Here is a 17,622-nt window from a genome sequence, read left to right as displayed (position 1 = left end):
GTACGTATATTTGAAGTAGGATGTTTTGTTTGTTTGTTTGCATGGTGTTTTTACATTGCATGGAACCAGTGGTTATTCTGCAATGGGACCAACGGCTTTATGTGACTTCCGAACCAAATCAAGAGTGCAATTCTATCACCAGAAATAGCAATATCTCACACCTCAACATTTTCTCTTGTGGTTAAAAATCAAGTTATAATTCCTATTCCTCCTAGTTTACTTGGTTGTTGCACCAGCCGTACTCAATTCAACCCAAGCACTTAGAAAAATGTACCAATCTGCTTTATGACCCTTGTTAGTCCTCTATGGCAAGAAAACTTCTGATAGTCTTCCCACCTAAACAACTATACTCAAGTCATCAATAATTTATGGAATTTTAAAGCAAGGCAGATTTATTTGAGGAACAAATTTTGTCCAAACCATCACTTCATGAACATAAGTGACTTATCCCTAATTTCTTGCAATAAAATCAGGTGGATTTTCCTGTCTACAACAAGCTGGAAATATATTATTATTGTATACACTGGTTAAATGATAACAGAATCACATTTTTATACTCCCACAAAACTGATGTATTTTTTACAGGGGAAAAAGAAACTGAAGCATGGTAAAGAAATTAAACTACAGTATAATGCAGGAATAGACTGAAAAGTAACCACTAACAGCCTTTTGATGAATCCATAATTTCAGTGATGTCCCCGATTGGTTTAGATTTTATGACAGCACTATGAACTGTACAATGGGGCTTGCGCATCCTTATGCCAGCACAGGTCCCAGTACAAAAGCAGCCCCTAAGTGGTAAAGTATTGAAAAGACAAAGAGGCCTGGGCATAGCCCACCCAACCAAGACATGTAACTTCCATATCAATGCCCTGAAAAATTCCTACTTACCACTGGAAGGCCATGAGTGTCCCAACCGAACCGACGTTCTACATGATGTCCTGTCTGATGAGCCCATCGGGTCACAACATCCTTAATTGTTCCTGCTAATATGTGCCCATAATGGGGAAGGCCTGTGGCAAAGGGAGGACCATCATAGAATGTAAACCTGAGAAAGAAAAAAAGAAATCTTACTCATCAGCACAGATGACTTTTACTTTTAAAAGATGTGCTAAAATGATATTGTTAAGATACAATAAAGTTTTGTACATACTTACCTGGCAGATATATACTTAGCTTATGACTCGGTCGTCCCGACAGAATTTCAAAACTCGCGGCACACGCGACAGGTAGGTCAGGTGATCCACCATTCCCGCCGCTGGGTGGCGGGGTCTGGAACTATTCCCGTTTTCTAAGCCATAATTTCTCTTCCACCTGTCTCCTGAGGGGAGGATGGGTGGGCCATTAATCGTATATATCTGCCAGGTAAGTATGTACAAAACTTTATTGTATCTTAACAATATAATTTTTGTACAAAAAACTTACCCAGCAGATATATACTTAGCTGATTGGCACCCTTGGTGGCGGGCAAGAGACAGCTAAAAACAAAATAATACTTAAACTAAATACATTAAAAACAGGGAAAAAACAACCTATGTTCTTGGATAAAATAATCCATAGTTCCTACCTGATTGGGCTGAAGACTTCATGACTACTGTCGATGAGTCTGCCTGCCTCAAGTTTCAACGAGGAATGAACCTATGGTTGAATAACTCTTTGGATCGTGTCAATGGGGGCTAGCCCGCTTACGCGACAGAGCCTATACTGGATCGTACCAATGGGGGCTGACCCACTTACATGGTAGAGCCTTGACCTTTTGTCATATCAATGGAGACTCGCCCTCTTACATGACAGAGTTAAGGTTATTAAAAAATCACAAAGAGCACTGAAGCCAATCCCGATCACCTGACCATGTTAGTATTGTTATAATCTATGAATTGCAAGAGGGTTCCCTATTCCCTCTGCGACAATTAACCAATAAAAAACAACCACCAATAAAAAGTAATTTAAACACTAAACTAAATTAGGAAGGATTAGCCTCAGCCCCTTCTCCCAGCACTGAATTCGCCGAAACATATGCTCCCAGAGCAAAGCACTTTTCGTTCGAAATTTTAACGTCTCTTAGGTAATTCGAGGCGAACACAGAGTTACATCTCCAAAACGTCGACTCTATAAGAGCCTGAAGAGACCATGTTTTGTGAAATGCCATAGACGTAAGCTATGGGGCTCTCCCACTTCCATGAGAACTCTCACTCCGAGAACCTTGAGATGCTCTTCATCGCACTTAAGGTGAGCTTCCCTTATTACATCTTTTATGAAGTATGTAAGGGCGTTCTTAGAAATCGATCTTTTCGGATCTCTTACAGAGCACCAATGACTTTCTTCTGTACCTCTCAGCAACTTCTTCTTCTCCAGGTAGAACTTGAGTGCCCTGACTGGACACAAAGTCCTTTCTAGTTCTCTCCCTGTTAATGAAGATAGTCCTCTTATCTCAAAGCTTCTTGGCCAAGGCTTTGAGGGATTTTCATTTTTTGCTAGAAAAAATGGTTTAAAGGAGCAAATCGCTGAATCCTTCTTAAAACCCACTTTACCTTCCAAAGCTTGCAACTCGCTAATTCTCTTGGCTGTTGCTAACGCAAAGAGGAATAATGACTTTCTCGTAAGTCTCTAAACGAAGCTGCGTGAGACGGTACAAATTTTTCCGACATTAGGAACTTGAGGACCACATCCAAGTTCCAGCTAGGCTTCTTGATTACATGGTCTTTCGTGGTTTCGAAAGGCCTTATAAGGTCATGTAGATCTTTATTATTCGTCAGATCTATTCCTCTATGTCGAAAAACTGAGGCCAGCATACTTCTGTAACCCTTCACTGTTGAAACTGCCAGGTTACAGTCTTTTCTCAAATATAGGAGAAAATCTGCGATTTCAGTTACAGAGGTACTGGAAGAGGATATTTTCTTTCCCTTACACCATCTTCTAAACAACTCCCACTTCGACTGATATACTTTAGAGGTGGAGACTCTTCTGGCTCTTGCAATAGCCTTCGCCACTTCTCGTGAAAAGCCCCTTGCTCTGACAAGTCCTTCGACAGTCTGAAGGCGGTCAGACTTAGAGCGGGGAGGTTTTTTGTGAAAACCTGTCGAAGTGGGGTTGTTTGAGAAGATCGTTCCTTAGTGGAAGCGATCTTGGAAAATCTACTAACCACTCCAGCACCTCTGTGAACCAATCGAGAGCTGGCCAGAAGGGAGCGATGAGGGTCATTCTTGTTCCTTCCGAGCAAGCGAACTTCCTCAATACTTCCCCTACTATCTTGAAAGGAGGGAAGGCGTATGCGTCCAAGCCCGTCCAATCTAGCAGAAAGCTGTCTACTGCTACTGCTTGTGGATCCGAGATCGGGGAGCAATAGGTCTCTAATCTGTGATTCTTGTTGGTCGCGAACAGGTCTATATTGGGCCTTCCCCACAGATGCCATAGTTGTTGGCAAATCTGAGGATTGAGAGTCCATTCCGTGGGTAGGACTTGTTCTTTTCTGCTCAACAGATCTGCCCGGACATTTTTCTCTCCCTGCACAAACCTTGTTGAGAAGAGAGATCTTCCTTTCCTGAGCCCAAATCAGCAGATCCTTTGCTGATTCGTACAGGGAAAAGGAATGCGTCCCCTCCCCCCTTGTTTCTTTATATAAGCGAGGGCTGTTGTGTTGTCCGAGTGAATCTGAATCCCCAGACCTGAGACCTGTTCCTCGAAATGAACTAACGCTAGATGAATGGCTGTTAGTTTTCTTGTTTATGTGCCAGGACACTTGTTCTCCTTCCCAAGTGCCTGACACTTCTTCCAAACCTAGGGTCGCTCCCCACCCTGAATCTGAGGCGTCTGCAAAATAACGCTAGGCGAGGGTTCTGTAAGCGAAGGGAGATTCCCTTGCTTAGTTTCGTGGATCTAACCACCAACGGATATTCTCCTTGATCCCTTTCGAGATTGGAAATGTATCTCCTAGATTGTTGGATTTCCAATCCCACTTCTCCTTCAGATAAAATTGAAGGGGTCGTAGGTGTAGTCTTCCTAAGGAAACGAACTGTTCCATCGAGGAGAGGGTCCCCAGTAAGCTCATCCATTCCCTCGCGGAACAATGTTCTTTCCTTAAGAAGACTGCCACCGTTTCTAAGCAGTGTTCTCTCCTTTCCTGCGAAGGATACGCTAGAAAATCCCGAGAATCCATCTGAATCCCCAGATAGACAATACTCTGCTGGGGAGTCAGCATGGATTTCTCGCGATTGACTAAAAGTCCTAGGGACTTTGTCAAATTTAGAGTAACTAATAGGTCCTCCAGACATTTTTTCTCCGATTGGGCTCTTATTAGCCAATCGTCCAGATATAACGAGATCCTGATCCCTTCCAGATGTAGCCAATAAGCTACATTCTTCATGATGTCCGTGAAGACTTGAGGGGCAGTCGAAAGTCCGAAGCACATCGCTCGGAACTGGAACACTTTCCCTTGGAACATGAATCTCAGATATTTTCCTGCTGCCGGATTGAATTGGCACATGGAAATACGCATCCTGAAGGTCCAGGGACACCATCCAGTCCCCTGGACGAAGAGCAGATAGAACAGAGGAAGACGTCTCCATTGAAAATTTCTTCTTCAAGACAAAGAAAATTCAGGGCACTGACGTCTAGAAACCGGTCTCCATCCCCCCGATGCTTTCGGTACCAGGAATAACCGATTGTAAAATCCTGGAGACTGGAGATCTTGAACCAGTTTCTACCGCTTCCTTGGAAATCATCTGTTCCACTGCTTGCAAATAGCAAGCTTTCGGACCGGATCCGAGTATCTTGCAGTCAACTCCCTTGGAGTTTGTCGTCAAGGGAGGATTTTCCCTGAAGGGGATCAAGTATCCTTTTTTCAGGATAGAGGGGGACCAAGAGTCCGCTCCCTTCTGCGCCCAGACTTTTGCAAAGTGGAGTAGTCTGGCGCCTACTTTCGTCTGGAGGACTCCCTGCTCATCTAGACTTCCCGAAGGACCTTCTAGATGGTCTACTCCTTCTATCTGGTCTGCGACCTCTAAGAGGGGCTTCTAGAAGAGGAGGCACCTCGAAAGGGCTGTACAAAAGAGGGTCTCTCTTTTTTCTCTATAGGCACTGCCGGCCTAAACTTCTTGGCTGGAGTACGTGAGGAGATCCTGAGTTGCCTTCTCCGTAAGAGATTTAGAAACCTCTCTAACAGTCTCCTGTGGAAATAGATGCGGGGATAACGGTGCAAAAGAAGAGATGTTCTTGCAAAGGTGATACGGCTCTTGCTAGAAAAGAGCTAAAGACCGATCTCTTCTTTAAGACTCCCGTTCCAAAAGAGAGGCAACTTCTACGGAAACCGTCCATGACCGCTCTGTCCAAGCAAGCCAGGACGCTTGAAAGTTCCTCCATGGAAACAAAGTCAGTGTACTGAGCTCTCTGAGCTAACGCTCCCAAAGCCCAGTCCATAAAATTGAAGACTTCTAGGGTTTTAAAGAAGCCCTTTAGAAGGTGGTCTAGCTCACACATGCCCCATGTTGCCTTAGCAGACAGCAATGACTTCCTCCTGGAAGAGTCCACTAAGGGAAGCAAAATCCGCATCTGCGGAAGAAGGGAGGGGGTCCTAACCCCATAGGTTCTTTGGTCTCGTACCACCTTCCTGGTTTGCCTGTTAACTTGGAAGGAGGGCAGAAAAAACTGTCTTGCCCGCTTCCCTTCTGGAAGTCAACCACTCTGAAAAGGTCTTTAATGCCTTTTTCATACAAAGAGCGGGGCGCATCTTGACGAAGGAAGACGACTTGAGAGCTTTTGTGCTAGACATCAAAGATCCTGGTGAAGGAGGGTCAGCAGGATGAAGGGAGTCTCCGAACTCCTTTAGCAGCAAAAGTGAAAGTCTCTTGTAGTCAGAACTGCTACATCTACTGGCTCGTCGTCTTCCGATAACTGGTCCAACTGATCCACCGAAGGAGACCGTTTGGGAGTGATCTGGCTCTTCTCGGGAGAAGAACTCCTTTCCCGAGAAGGGGAGCGCTGAACATAGCACTTCTATACGAAGAGTGAGGCTCCTGCCTGTCCGAAACACTCTTGCGCCTACTAGACTCTTGTTGTCTAGGTTTCTTGCGTTCGCGGCGCTTGCTAGGCTCCTGGCGCCCTGATTCAGGGCGCTTGAAAAGATCCCCGCGTCCTGATTCATGACGCTTAACAGGCTCTTGGCGCCCTAACTCTTGACGCCTAACGTACTCCTGGCGTCCTGCCTCCTGGCGCCCTGACTCCTGGCGCCCTGACTCCTGGCGCCCTGACTCCTGGCGCCCTGACTCCTGGCGTCCTGATTCCTGCCTTCTAGCAGAATCCTGACGTCCTGAATCCTGTGGTCTGAGAGGCTCTTGACGCCCTTCTTTCTTGCGTCTTGCTTCCTCTTTGCGCCTGTCTGGCTCCTGGTCCTGCAGACCCAAAGGATCCTGATACTTAAATCGGTTTTCCGGTTCCTTGAACCTAAACCGATCGAGACTTCTGCTCGATTCGCGGCGTCTCAAAGGGCGCTTCGGAGAAGACAGCCTATAGGGCGAAAGAACTCTTCTCTCAGGAGAACAACTCCTATCGGACGAGTCTCTCGACGAAGGCGATAAACGCCCTGGAGATTGTGAGGGTTCTCTCCTATACGAAGAGGGGCGCTTAGCGGAACTCTTAACAGGGAGCGAAACATCTTTCCTCCTTGTCGAGTCCTTAGCAAAGGAGCCTACTAAAGAAGCTAACTGCTCTTGCAGATTAATCAAAAACTTCTTCGTAGGATCCTGAAGAGAAGGCTCCTCTTGTTTCGTCTTCTTAGGACCCGAAGGCCAATCCTCGGGAAAACGCTCTGGGCTGGAATCAGCCGCGTCTCCTTTAGACGCTTTCCAGGCTCTCTTCAAAGGGCGCGAAAGAGAGGCTGAACTCCATCCTCGTTTAGGAGAGGAAGAGCCTGAGGCCGAAAAACACTCCCTTAGGACGCCTTTTCTGCGGCAATCCAAGGCAGCCTGGGACTTTACAACAGGATCTGCCGAAGGGGACGCCTGACCGTTGGGGATGTTCTGCATCCTCCCTGCGGCTTCGACATTCCTCCTCCCCTGGTCCTGGGAGTTTGGAAGCGGTCTAGGCCTAGGAGCAATGAGGAACCGGTCAGACGCCCCCTCCACTGCACTGGGGACACTGCACAAGTCACTATCACCACTCTTACCTTCGTTTAGAGCTCGTAGCTGAGCTTGAAGTTTCTTGATTGAAGCTTTTACATTTTCCCTCTCTGAAGAAGAATCTTTGGATTCAGAACAGGGAGAAGCAGCTGAGGCTAAGGGAAAATCGTTAGTAGGAGAGTTAACTTCTTGTTCTAAAGAGCAAGATCTACTAGATGACCTAGCTGAAGCCTTTCTTACTCTATCTCTCTCAAGCTTCCTAACATATGACGATAACTCCTTCCATTCAAGCTCCGTAAGGTTCTCGCATTCAACACAGGTGTTAGTAAAAGAACATTCATTCTCTCTGCATTTAGCGCAAATACTATGAGGATCTACTGCCGATTTAGGCAGCCTAACCTTGCAACCTTCCCTACTGCAAACTCTAAACATAGGTGAAGCCTTAGCGTCAGACATCGTGAAAGAGTAGTCAAAACCAAAGTCGAAAAACAGTCCACAATAAGCGTATGCCAAGCCAGAGAAAAAACAGAATACGTCACCAAAAAACCAATCCAAATTCTCGGCAAACGAGTAGAAATCCAAGATGGAGGAACGAACAATAGGTGTTGTCCGTTCAACCGACAGAGAAATTATGGCTTAGAAAACGGGAATAGTTCCAGACCCCGCCACCCAGCGGCGGGAATGGTGGATCACCTGACCTACCTGTCGCGTGTGCCGCGAGTTTTGAAATTCTGTCGGGACGACCGAGTCATAAGCTAAGTATATAACTGCTGGGTAAGTTTCTTGTACAAAAATCATATGAAACCCCTACAGAATATGAACCTTGTATAGTATCCTCAATTCATTGGCACTTATGAAATTTGTGCTTACTATAAGTAAAGGAAGCTTACTAAAAGTACTTTCATTAGCTTGTCTAGGAGATACAATATACGTAGACACGTAAACTAAAGGAAAAATGTTCTCCTCCCAGAGATTATGTTGGTAATGAACTGACAAAGAAAGGCAATGAAAATCTTCCTTACAAATACCACAATTTCCTAAATTCTGATGCTGAAAACAACAGATGACATGTACAATTAAGCTATTATATTGTATCACTTTACAAAATATATCGTTCAGATAGTTTTTCTTTAAATTTTACATACAATTAGCTTGATACTGTTTTTTATAACATGAAAAATTGAATCAATTATCACAAGAAAAAATAAAACTGCATCAAAAAACATTGTTTTAAGCAGGTTTTCAAGTTTTTTTTTGTCTGAATCATTATGAAATACTTTATAGATATTCTTTTCTTTCTTTTTCTTTCTTTGTATGGTGTTTTTATGCTGCATGGAACCAGTGGTTATTCAGCAACAGGACCAACGGCTTTACGTGACTTCCAAAGCCCGTCTAGAGTGAACTTTTATCACCAGAAATACACATTTCTGACTCCTCAATGGAATGCCTGATATGTTTAGATATGAACAGTCCTACCAACGATGTTAACAGAGTATCATCTGTATAAAAAGCTGTTATTTTATGCAAATATCATGTGAGCGGAGTTTGGCTTATCTAATGTTACCAGATTATCACCTGTAAAGATTTTCCAGTTAAAAGAACAAAAATTAAGTTAGCAAATAAGACTTAATTAGCAAAAACATTACATAATTTATAGTTTCTTTTCTTACACTAAATACAGTTTGCTTCACTGAAGGGTGGGGAAATACACTGCCATACGAGTTTCAGTTGGCATGCTTGCAATGTCGAATGTTCAGTAGAGCACTTGGATGAAAAATAACTTCTAAATCTTGCATATGCCAATTTTCTTTTTAATTCCATCAAAAACGTCAAATTGAAATACAAAACTTAACAAATAAGAAGGAGAATTCAGATATACCAGAGAAGGCAATTGAAAATTTTGTTTATTTATTCTTATAAATGAATGGTCTAATACGAGTCACATAAGACTAGAATGATCGTAAATGGTGACAACATGTGTCAAAGGAGTTATGGTGCTCTTGGGAGTTACACTAAATATCAGGATGTGAATAGCATTCATAAACTTAAAACTGGCAAGAAACCATACTCTTACTGGTAATTATATGAGATAAATATAATTCACTGTTGTTTTTCTTTAATTTTGTTCAAAAGAATATATTGACATATCTTTTAGATGTTGTCGTCCTTTAATTATATTCTAAAGCATTTATTGAACTTTAACTAGTTCGACATCTTGCTTATTAAATACTATTGGTTATAAACATCGAATACCACGCAAATACTTATAAACAAATTCATACTACATTTTATAGGCATCTCTGCCTTCCACAGACCAGGCAAGGATCACTGGGCCAAGGATAACTTCAATTTTAAATTTTTTTTATATTTTTATTATGATAAAATATAAAAAGGTTTATTTTCAATGCTGTTATGCAAAACAACATATGTATAGGCCTACAATTTTGAGTGCTAAAATAAAACCCTCTTCTGCCCTAAAACAAAATGGTTGGGCTGAGTTACAAGAAAAAATTAATACCACAATTCTTCAAGAAGAAACATACAAAGGAATGATAATGATTCGAATTTCCTTTAAACAATGTTATTTAGCTCCCTTGCCATAATATACATTAGCAAGTGAATCTGTTCTTTGTTTTAGACTAAGCCAGCCATGTGCAGGAAAAGGATATTGCTCTAGTGCAACCTGTAACCAAATAACAGGAACTTAGTCTGTCACCGTAATGCATCATGTGCCTGCTCAACCAGGCATATAGTTGACAGATACTGCTTGCTGAATACTACTTCCATATGCCTATTGTCTGAATCATTGACGCAACTGATGTAATAATTTGTAAAATGTCTGTAAAATTCTATTGGAAAAAATTTTTTTTACTGGTCCCAGCTGTCACTAGATTTATCCTAATGTTAAGAGCCTAGGTTCATTCAATGTATGAACAAACAAAATTGATACAGTACTGAAAAAAGAAGCACTTCTGCCTTCCAAAACTACATAATCATCAGTCATACTATATTTGCAATTAGTTTTCAAGAAATAAATTATATATCCTACAAAACCCAGATATATGCCTTGTCTTATAACAAGTGTAAAAATACTTTAAGACGGCAAATGACTTCACTATCAGAAATTTCAGAAGAGAGTTGTCTCCATTTATTTCTATTTAATATTTAGTCACAAAGGAATAACACCTGAAATATTTTCATAGACCTTCCACCTATCAGCTAGCCCAGGAGACTCCACCGAACCCCTTAAGATCATGACAACTGTACAGAATCATTCAAAATTCAGAACAGAATAAAACTTATAATCCCACAAACACTGAAAACCATACAAGACGAAATACAACACTGATCATCATAAAAACTGAAGCAGCTCACTTGACTTACTTTGGTCTATCTTTACTCTGTTTCAGACAGGTATGAAAAGCATCAACTTTCTTCCAAAATTCATAAACTTTCTCTTCCTCTGCAGGGAAAGATATCTTGTCAACTTCTGGCACTGGTTCCAAGCGTCCACAACTCATTCTGAACTGAAAATATTCTGTGATTAGTGACACCAGGAAAGATGAACTTATGATACAGAAAATTTTTTTTACCATCCTTACCTTTCATTAGCCTAGTAGAAAATTTTGTATGCTTCTAAATAAATCTCTTTCACTTCAGGTGGAACAAACTTCTGGTAAATAGCATAATAAAAATGGCTAAATATGAAACAAATAGTGTAGAACTGGTAAAAATAATACTTATACAGTGGACCCCCGTAATTGCATTCTTGGCATTCTCAGACTCTCAGATTCACGGATTTCTCTATGGACCGTATCTCATTATTCACGGGAAATTCGTGCATTTGTGGTATTATTCTATGAGAAATATCCAGAAATTACTATATTTTCATATAAATTTCACGATTAAATGCACTTTTTGTGATTAAAGTATTAGGAAAACCAGGTATAAGCAATTTTAGTGGGGCTTCCTTGTGTTAGAACTAAAAAATACAGCAGTTTTAAGCATTATTATAGGGATTCTAAGAATATGCGGATTCTAGCTATTGAACGGGGCGGCGGGGGGGGGGGGGGGGGGGGGGGGGGGGGGGGGGGGGGGGGGGGTGGGGGGGGGGGGGGGCTGTCTGGAACACATCCCCACGAATACAGAGGGTCCACTGTATATGCAATGAAAATGAATTATTGTCTGAATTTAATAGTACTGGTTTTTTATATGATACAGAAATGTTATTTTATATTTCCATAAACCATTATGTATTGTATTTTGGACCAGAAAATTTAATTTTCCTATATTATAAAGTATGCTTTGAACGTTTGACATTGATTTCCTTGTAAATGAGTACTTTTAAAGATAGTGAATCCATCCTTATATCCTACATTCTGAGGAACCACAGTGAGAAAGCAGGTTTTTTGAGAGTCCAAGTTGCAATAATGATTCATAGTACCAGTAAAGCTTGTGGAAGGATCCTTCAGTGCCTCTAAAAAAAACTTGCCAGAAGATAGTTTCAAAATGTTATTAAAAATGAACATACACTAGTCCAGACTGCTAAATTATCATTATTATAAAAAAATTGAAAACTATTCATATGGAACAAGCCCAAAAGGACCATTTACTTGAAATTCAAGCATCCAAAGAATATGGAGTTCATTATGAAGAAGTATGAGGAGGTAAAGGGAAATACATAAAGAAGAGATCCCACTTATTAAAAAAGAAAAAGTACACTAATAAATTATTAAATTGATAAAAATAAATCATAATGCAAGCAGAATAGTATTAGAGTTGTAACACATTGCAAGTTAAAAGATGGGGGTTCCATAAAAATACCCACCCACACTCCTCATGGCCATCATCAATGGAAAATAAATTAAGCTATAGAGGCTCATAAAGAGAGAGGTGGATAGGAATCCAGGGATTACAGCCCATATCCTCAAACATGAATTAAGTGCTGGAGAACGTCAGTGAACGTACAATATGATCGTGGTAGTGCCACCCTCAGATTTTGCGAGCAGGCTACCAGACGTTCCCCACTCCCCACCCTTAAGCAAAGGAGCAAGAGGAAATTTTTTTTTTTTTTTTTTTTTTTTTTTTTTTTTTTGTTTTTTTTTTTTTTTTTTTTTTTGCATGACAGATTGACTGGGAGGAGGAAATGTGGAAGCATACTCCTCTCTGGACGGACGAAGCCATGTTCATAGTGACAAGCAACAGTTTGGGGAAAGTTAAATGGAAGGCTGGCATAACCCAAAGTTCATGCAGCACTCTGTAACATACCCAATATCTGATGGTTTGGTGTCATTTTTCCTCCTATGGCACCGGAATACTCATCATACGGTACCCTAAAAATTATGGTAAATTTTAATAAGCAAGCAAAATGCTGTAAGAAAAATCAATTTCCAAGGTAACACCCCATATGGAGCATTTCCATCGTCCTACCTAGCTATATTTGATAAATCTGCCAGCTGATCTTGACTTTATGTAATGCAGTTAATTTGGACCCATAAACTGTAGGATAACTACAAACCTGACATTACTAACCTGGCTTAGGGTGCCACGCCATACCCTGACCTGGCATCGGGGAAGGGGGGTCTTTGTTGTCCCTAGAACATCCCAAGAAACACTGACCTAACCAGAATTTGCCATCACAACCTGATTAAGGGTGACGTCCCCTGCCCTGCCTGGTGTGGGCTCAGCCAAAAGTAGTAACACTGAACGCTGAGAAATGGGTAACTTTTATTCTGCCGAACTTTTCACAAAGGGGGAAAAGGTGGCAAGGTTAAATTACCAGTACCTACCCGTTTCCCTACCTAGGTAAGGTACCCCCTACGGTCTCCCCTCCCCCTACTAGGGAGCCAACACTGGGCTACCTAGCTAGCTAATAGTAGTGACCAGGAATTAAGGGTGTAGGTATACACCATGATCATCCTATTAAGCGTAGGCCACTAACACTAACCTATTTTAAATATCCCACATTTGGATCATATGGGATTGTCGACTGGCTCCTCGATAGGATACCTACGAGTTGACAGACCAGGTCACAGCTTAAGCCCATTCGTGACCGAACAACTGGCCCGGTTAATTACCCTTAATCCGTTTTACTTACATCCCTTCTCTCTGGAAATCAACGCAGTTCAAGTTTTATGACCAGAACATTGATAACATGGCAAAACCTCTACTTACTTTTAATTAAAAACGTTACCGGATGGAGGAAACTACATGTGCCTAACTAGACACAGGGTTACGACCGTAGCGGTAAGAACTCCACCATTCACTATGACAAATATCATCGAGCCTGGTAGAATGTATCTTGATGATGTTTCTCATTTTTGGTACCAAGTTCGTATCTTCCACTAATTTATTTGGCATTATTTTTAATATAATCAGTTATTATACATTTTATATCAGCCAAATTTTAATCCTATTTAACACAGAATTCAATATCTATAAGGTCAAGCTTTGCTGAAAGATTCATGATATATAAGTATAATAACACCGACTGGCAAGTTGGCACCACTCCATTGTTATGACAGGTAAACGAGGTAGTATTACGTCAGAAAATGTCATCATGTCATGCATTTGACTTTATAGGCTATCACTGGATTATTCTACTGAGGTAAACAGGGAGTACAGCTAAAACAATCTAAAAAAGATATGGGGAAAGTTATTTATGTTTTTTTCTTTTGTTTTAGGCAAACTCGTCACATGCGAGATTTATATCCAAATGTTAAACTACATATTTGAAGATGAGTTAACCAGTGTGATTAACCCTTAAACGCCGGAGCGGTAAATAAAAAAATGACTCCCGTATGCCGGAGGGGTTTGAGAGTGAGCGTCCGCCCCCCCCCCCCCCCCCGGTAAAAAAAAGCTTAAAAAATAGTTTTTTTTTTTTTTTTTTTTTTTTTTTTTTTTTTTTTTTTTTTCTTTTTTTCAAAAATCACAGCGCGCTTAGTTTTCAAGATTAAGAGTTCATTTTTGGCTCCTTTTTTTGTTTTTATCATTGCTTGAAGTTTAGTATGCAACCATCAGAAATGAAAAAAATTATCATTATCATATATAAATAAAATAATGCGATATATGATAGCGCAAAAACGAAATTTCATATATAATTGTATTCAAATCGCGCTGTGCGCAAAACGGTTGAAGGTAACAAGTTACTTTTTTTTTCGTTGTAATGTGCACTAAATTGCGATCATTTTGATATATAACACATTGTAAAACGATAAAAGCAAACACAGAGAAAATATTATCACAAAATATGCATGAATTCGTAACGCGCTTACGTAAACACATATTATTTTCAAAAATTCACCATAAATCTAAATATTGTCCTAGAGACTTCCAATATGTTTTTCAGAATGAAGACAAATGATTGAATATTACTATACTGTAAGAATATTAGCTTACAAATGCAGTTTTCGACCATATCTGACGAGCTAAAGTTGACCGAATGTCGAATTTTTTATATATATATTTTTTATATGCAATTATTTCGGAAATAAGAAAAGCTACAACTTTCAAATATTTTCGTTTTATTCTACATGAAATTGCGCACATTTTCATATATAAAACTCTATGAAATGCCTAATAATGAACGGAGGCAAATATTCCGAGAATGGGACTTACGCATTTCGGAGATTTGTGGTGGAGAATCCGCGCGCGGAGGGAAGGAAAGTTTTTTTTAAAAATTCACCATAAATTTAAATATTGTGCTAGAGACTTCGAATATGTTTCACGATGAAGATAAATGACTGAATTGATTACTAGACTATAAGAGTTTTATCTTACAATTGCGTTTTTCGACCATTTTCGGTAGAGTCAAATTTGACCGAACGTGGTTTTTTTTTCTATTTATCGTGATTTATATGCAAATATTTCGAAAATGAGAATAGCTATAACCTTCAACTATTTATTGTTGTATTATACATGAAATTGCGCACATTTTCTATATAAAACGTTATGTAACGGCTAATTTAAAAAAAATGGTGCAAAACATTACCACAATCGCACGTATGATTTTTTCGGAAGAGAAGAGTTAACCGCGCGGACGTAAAGAAATGTTATTTTTTTGTTTCATAAATTCACCATAAATCGAAATATTGTGCTAGAGACTTCCAATTTGTTGCAAAATGAAGGTAAATGCTTGAATATTACTAGAATATAGGCGTTTAGCTTACAATTGCGTTTTTCGACCATTTCGGTAGAGTCAAAATTGACCGAAGGTTGAAAATTTGTCACTTATCATTTTTTATATGAAAATATTTCCAAATTGATAAAAGCTGCAACCATGGGTTGTTTTTAGTTGTATTGTGCATGAAATTGCGCACATTTTCATATATAAAACTTTATGTAACGGCTAATTTAAAATGGTGCAAACATTACCACAATCGCATGTATGATTATTTTCGGAAGAGTTACCGCGCGGACGTAAGGAAAAAGTTTTTTCATAAATTCACATAAATCGAAAATATTGTGCTAGAGACTTCCAATTAGTTGCAAAATTAAGATAAATGATTGAATATTACTAAAATATAAGATTTTTAGCTTACAATGCTTTTTTCGACCATTTTCGGTAGAGTCAAAAGTTGACCGAAGGTTGAAATTTTGGCACTTATCGTTATTTATATGAAAATATCTTAAAACTGATAAAAGCTACAATCATGAGTATTTTTTTGTTGTATTCTACATAAAAATGCGCACATTTTCATATATAATACTCTATGTAACGGCTAATTTAAAATGGTACAAAAATTATGTCAAAGTGACGAAATAATTTCAGAGATGTGTACAGATACTTTTTAGTGCGGCAAGAAAGAAATTCGCGCCTGCGCGCTGCGTAACGATTGTAAACAAAACAACAGCCTTGATCCGTGAACTCCCAGCATCCCCAAGGCGCGTGATTCAAGAGTTTTCGGCTAGTAGGCCTAAAAGTATTTTTCCGCGAATTTTTTAAAAAAAACTTTTGTATGTCGACCGTTAAAATACGTCCAGTCGGCACCCGAGAGACAAAAAATGTCGACGTAAAAATACGTCCAGTCGGCGTTTCAAGGGTTAATTATCCTTCGCTGCTCTTAACACGTCTGTATTTTTAGGAGATTAATAACGAGTACAAAATAACAAAGTATGAAATATTAATTCACCTCATTTGCCCGTATTCTGTAATATAACATCTATAAAACGATCACAAAATAAGCAAGCATGAAATATAGTCATTCACCAGCTTTGCCTGTATTTTGTTATCAACTTCCAACAATTTACGTGCGACAGCGCAATATGTTACTTTCTTTTTAATGTTTCTAGTCTTACCTTTTAAGTGTAACTTTTATTTAAGGTAATATAACTACTGACTCTTCCCTTCCTAAGTACTGGGATGGCGAATTCTACGGTAGTTAACACAGCTCAAGTATAGAGTTGCATTGTTCATGACGTTTCGTTAAAAATAAGCAGTGAAGAGCACAAACATGTAGAAATAGTTAAACTAAAAGAAAGGTTCACACAGAATAGGAAAAGAAGGATATTCATAGAAACTTCACTTCCTACGCAAGCAGAGTTGATGTAAACCCTAGAAGCGGATTGACCCAAAAGCCAAGTTTATTTTAAAGGGGGTCACAGACGATCATTATTACTGTCAGTAAAAATACTGACAATATTCTATTGGTGTGAACTACTGTCAGTACACCGAACACACGTCCATTATTGAATACTGATTGAGCCGTCAGTAATTCAGTGTACCAGCGTCGATGGTTGTGCCCTTGGCTTTCAAGTGACATGTGAAACAAGAGAAAAGCATGCATTGCAATTATTACGGCTCTTTGACTAAAGAAAAGATGCAAAAGTGGGTCAAAAAATGGATTGGCAACGAATAAACTTTTACGAATATATATATATACTATATATATATATATATATATATATATATATATATAATGTGTGTGTGTGTGTGTGTGTGTGCGCGCGCGCGTGTGTACACATAAGGGCCGGAGCTGGAGCTCAAAGAAGATAAATCACGAAGGAAGTAGTAGGGGAAGGCATCCTCATCTTTTAACAATTTATTTCAATGCCGACGTTTCGTGACGAATTCCAAGTCACATTTTCAAGGCTAAAAATATATAAAATTTGCGAACATTAATACTCAATTTGATTTCATTTATATAAAAAATGTAATGGCAACAGCTCTCAATAAAGTAAAAAGTTAAAAGTTAAAATTCAACAGTACCTTCAAAGGCAAACAAATTACATGTACAGGACTTCACTAAAATCTTAGAAACACCTACCTATACAAAAGAAAGAGAAAGACTAACGAAAATACGCTGGTTTGCCTCACTCTGTTTTTACTTATTTTCGTTAGTCTTGCTCATTCTTTTGTATAGGTAGGTGTTTCTAAGATTTTAGTGAAGTCCTGTACATGTAATTTGTTTGCCTTTGAACGTACTGTTGAATTTTAACTTTTTACTTTTTACTTTATTGAGAGCTGTTGCCATTACATTTTTAATATAGATGAAATCAAATTGAGTATTAA

At 39.5% G+C, this 17,622-nt stretch overlaps 1 protein-coding gene across 1 annotated transcript in view; it reads right to left on the bottom strand.

The window, feature by feature from the left end:
* LOC135200584 (isoleucine--tRNA ligase, cytoplasmic-like) overlaps positions 1–13,432 on the bottom strand; it is a 39,737-nt gene extending 26,305 nt beyond the window's left edge. Inside the window, exons 1-3 of the mRNA XM_064229209.1 lie at positions 13,287–13,432; positions 10,497–10,639; positions 892–1,048 (exon numbers count right to left, since the gene is read on the bottom strand). Coding sequence (XP_064085279.1) covers positions 892–1,048; positions 10,497–10,633 — 294 coding nt within the window. The 5' untranslated portion in view covers positions 10,634–10,639; positions 13,287–13,432. The remainder of the gene's footprint in view (positions 1–891; positions 1,049–10,496; positions 10,640–13,286) is intronic.
* Positions 13,433–17,622: the final 4,190 nt, after the last annotated feature.

Source organism: Macrobrachium nipponense, chromosome 27 (assembly GCF_015104395.2).
Source record: "Macrobrachium nipponense isolate FS-2020 chromosome 27, ASM1510439v2, whole genome shotgun sequence".
Taxonomy (NCBI): Eukaryota; Metazoa; Arthropoda; class Malacostraca; order Decapoda; family Palaemonidae; genus Macrobrachium; species Macrobrachium nipponense.
This window is presented reverse-complemented; position numbering and strand designations above follow the sequence as displayed.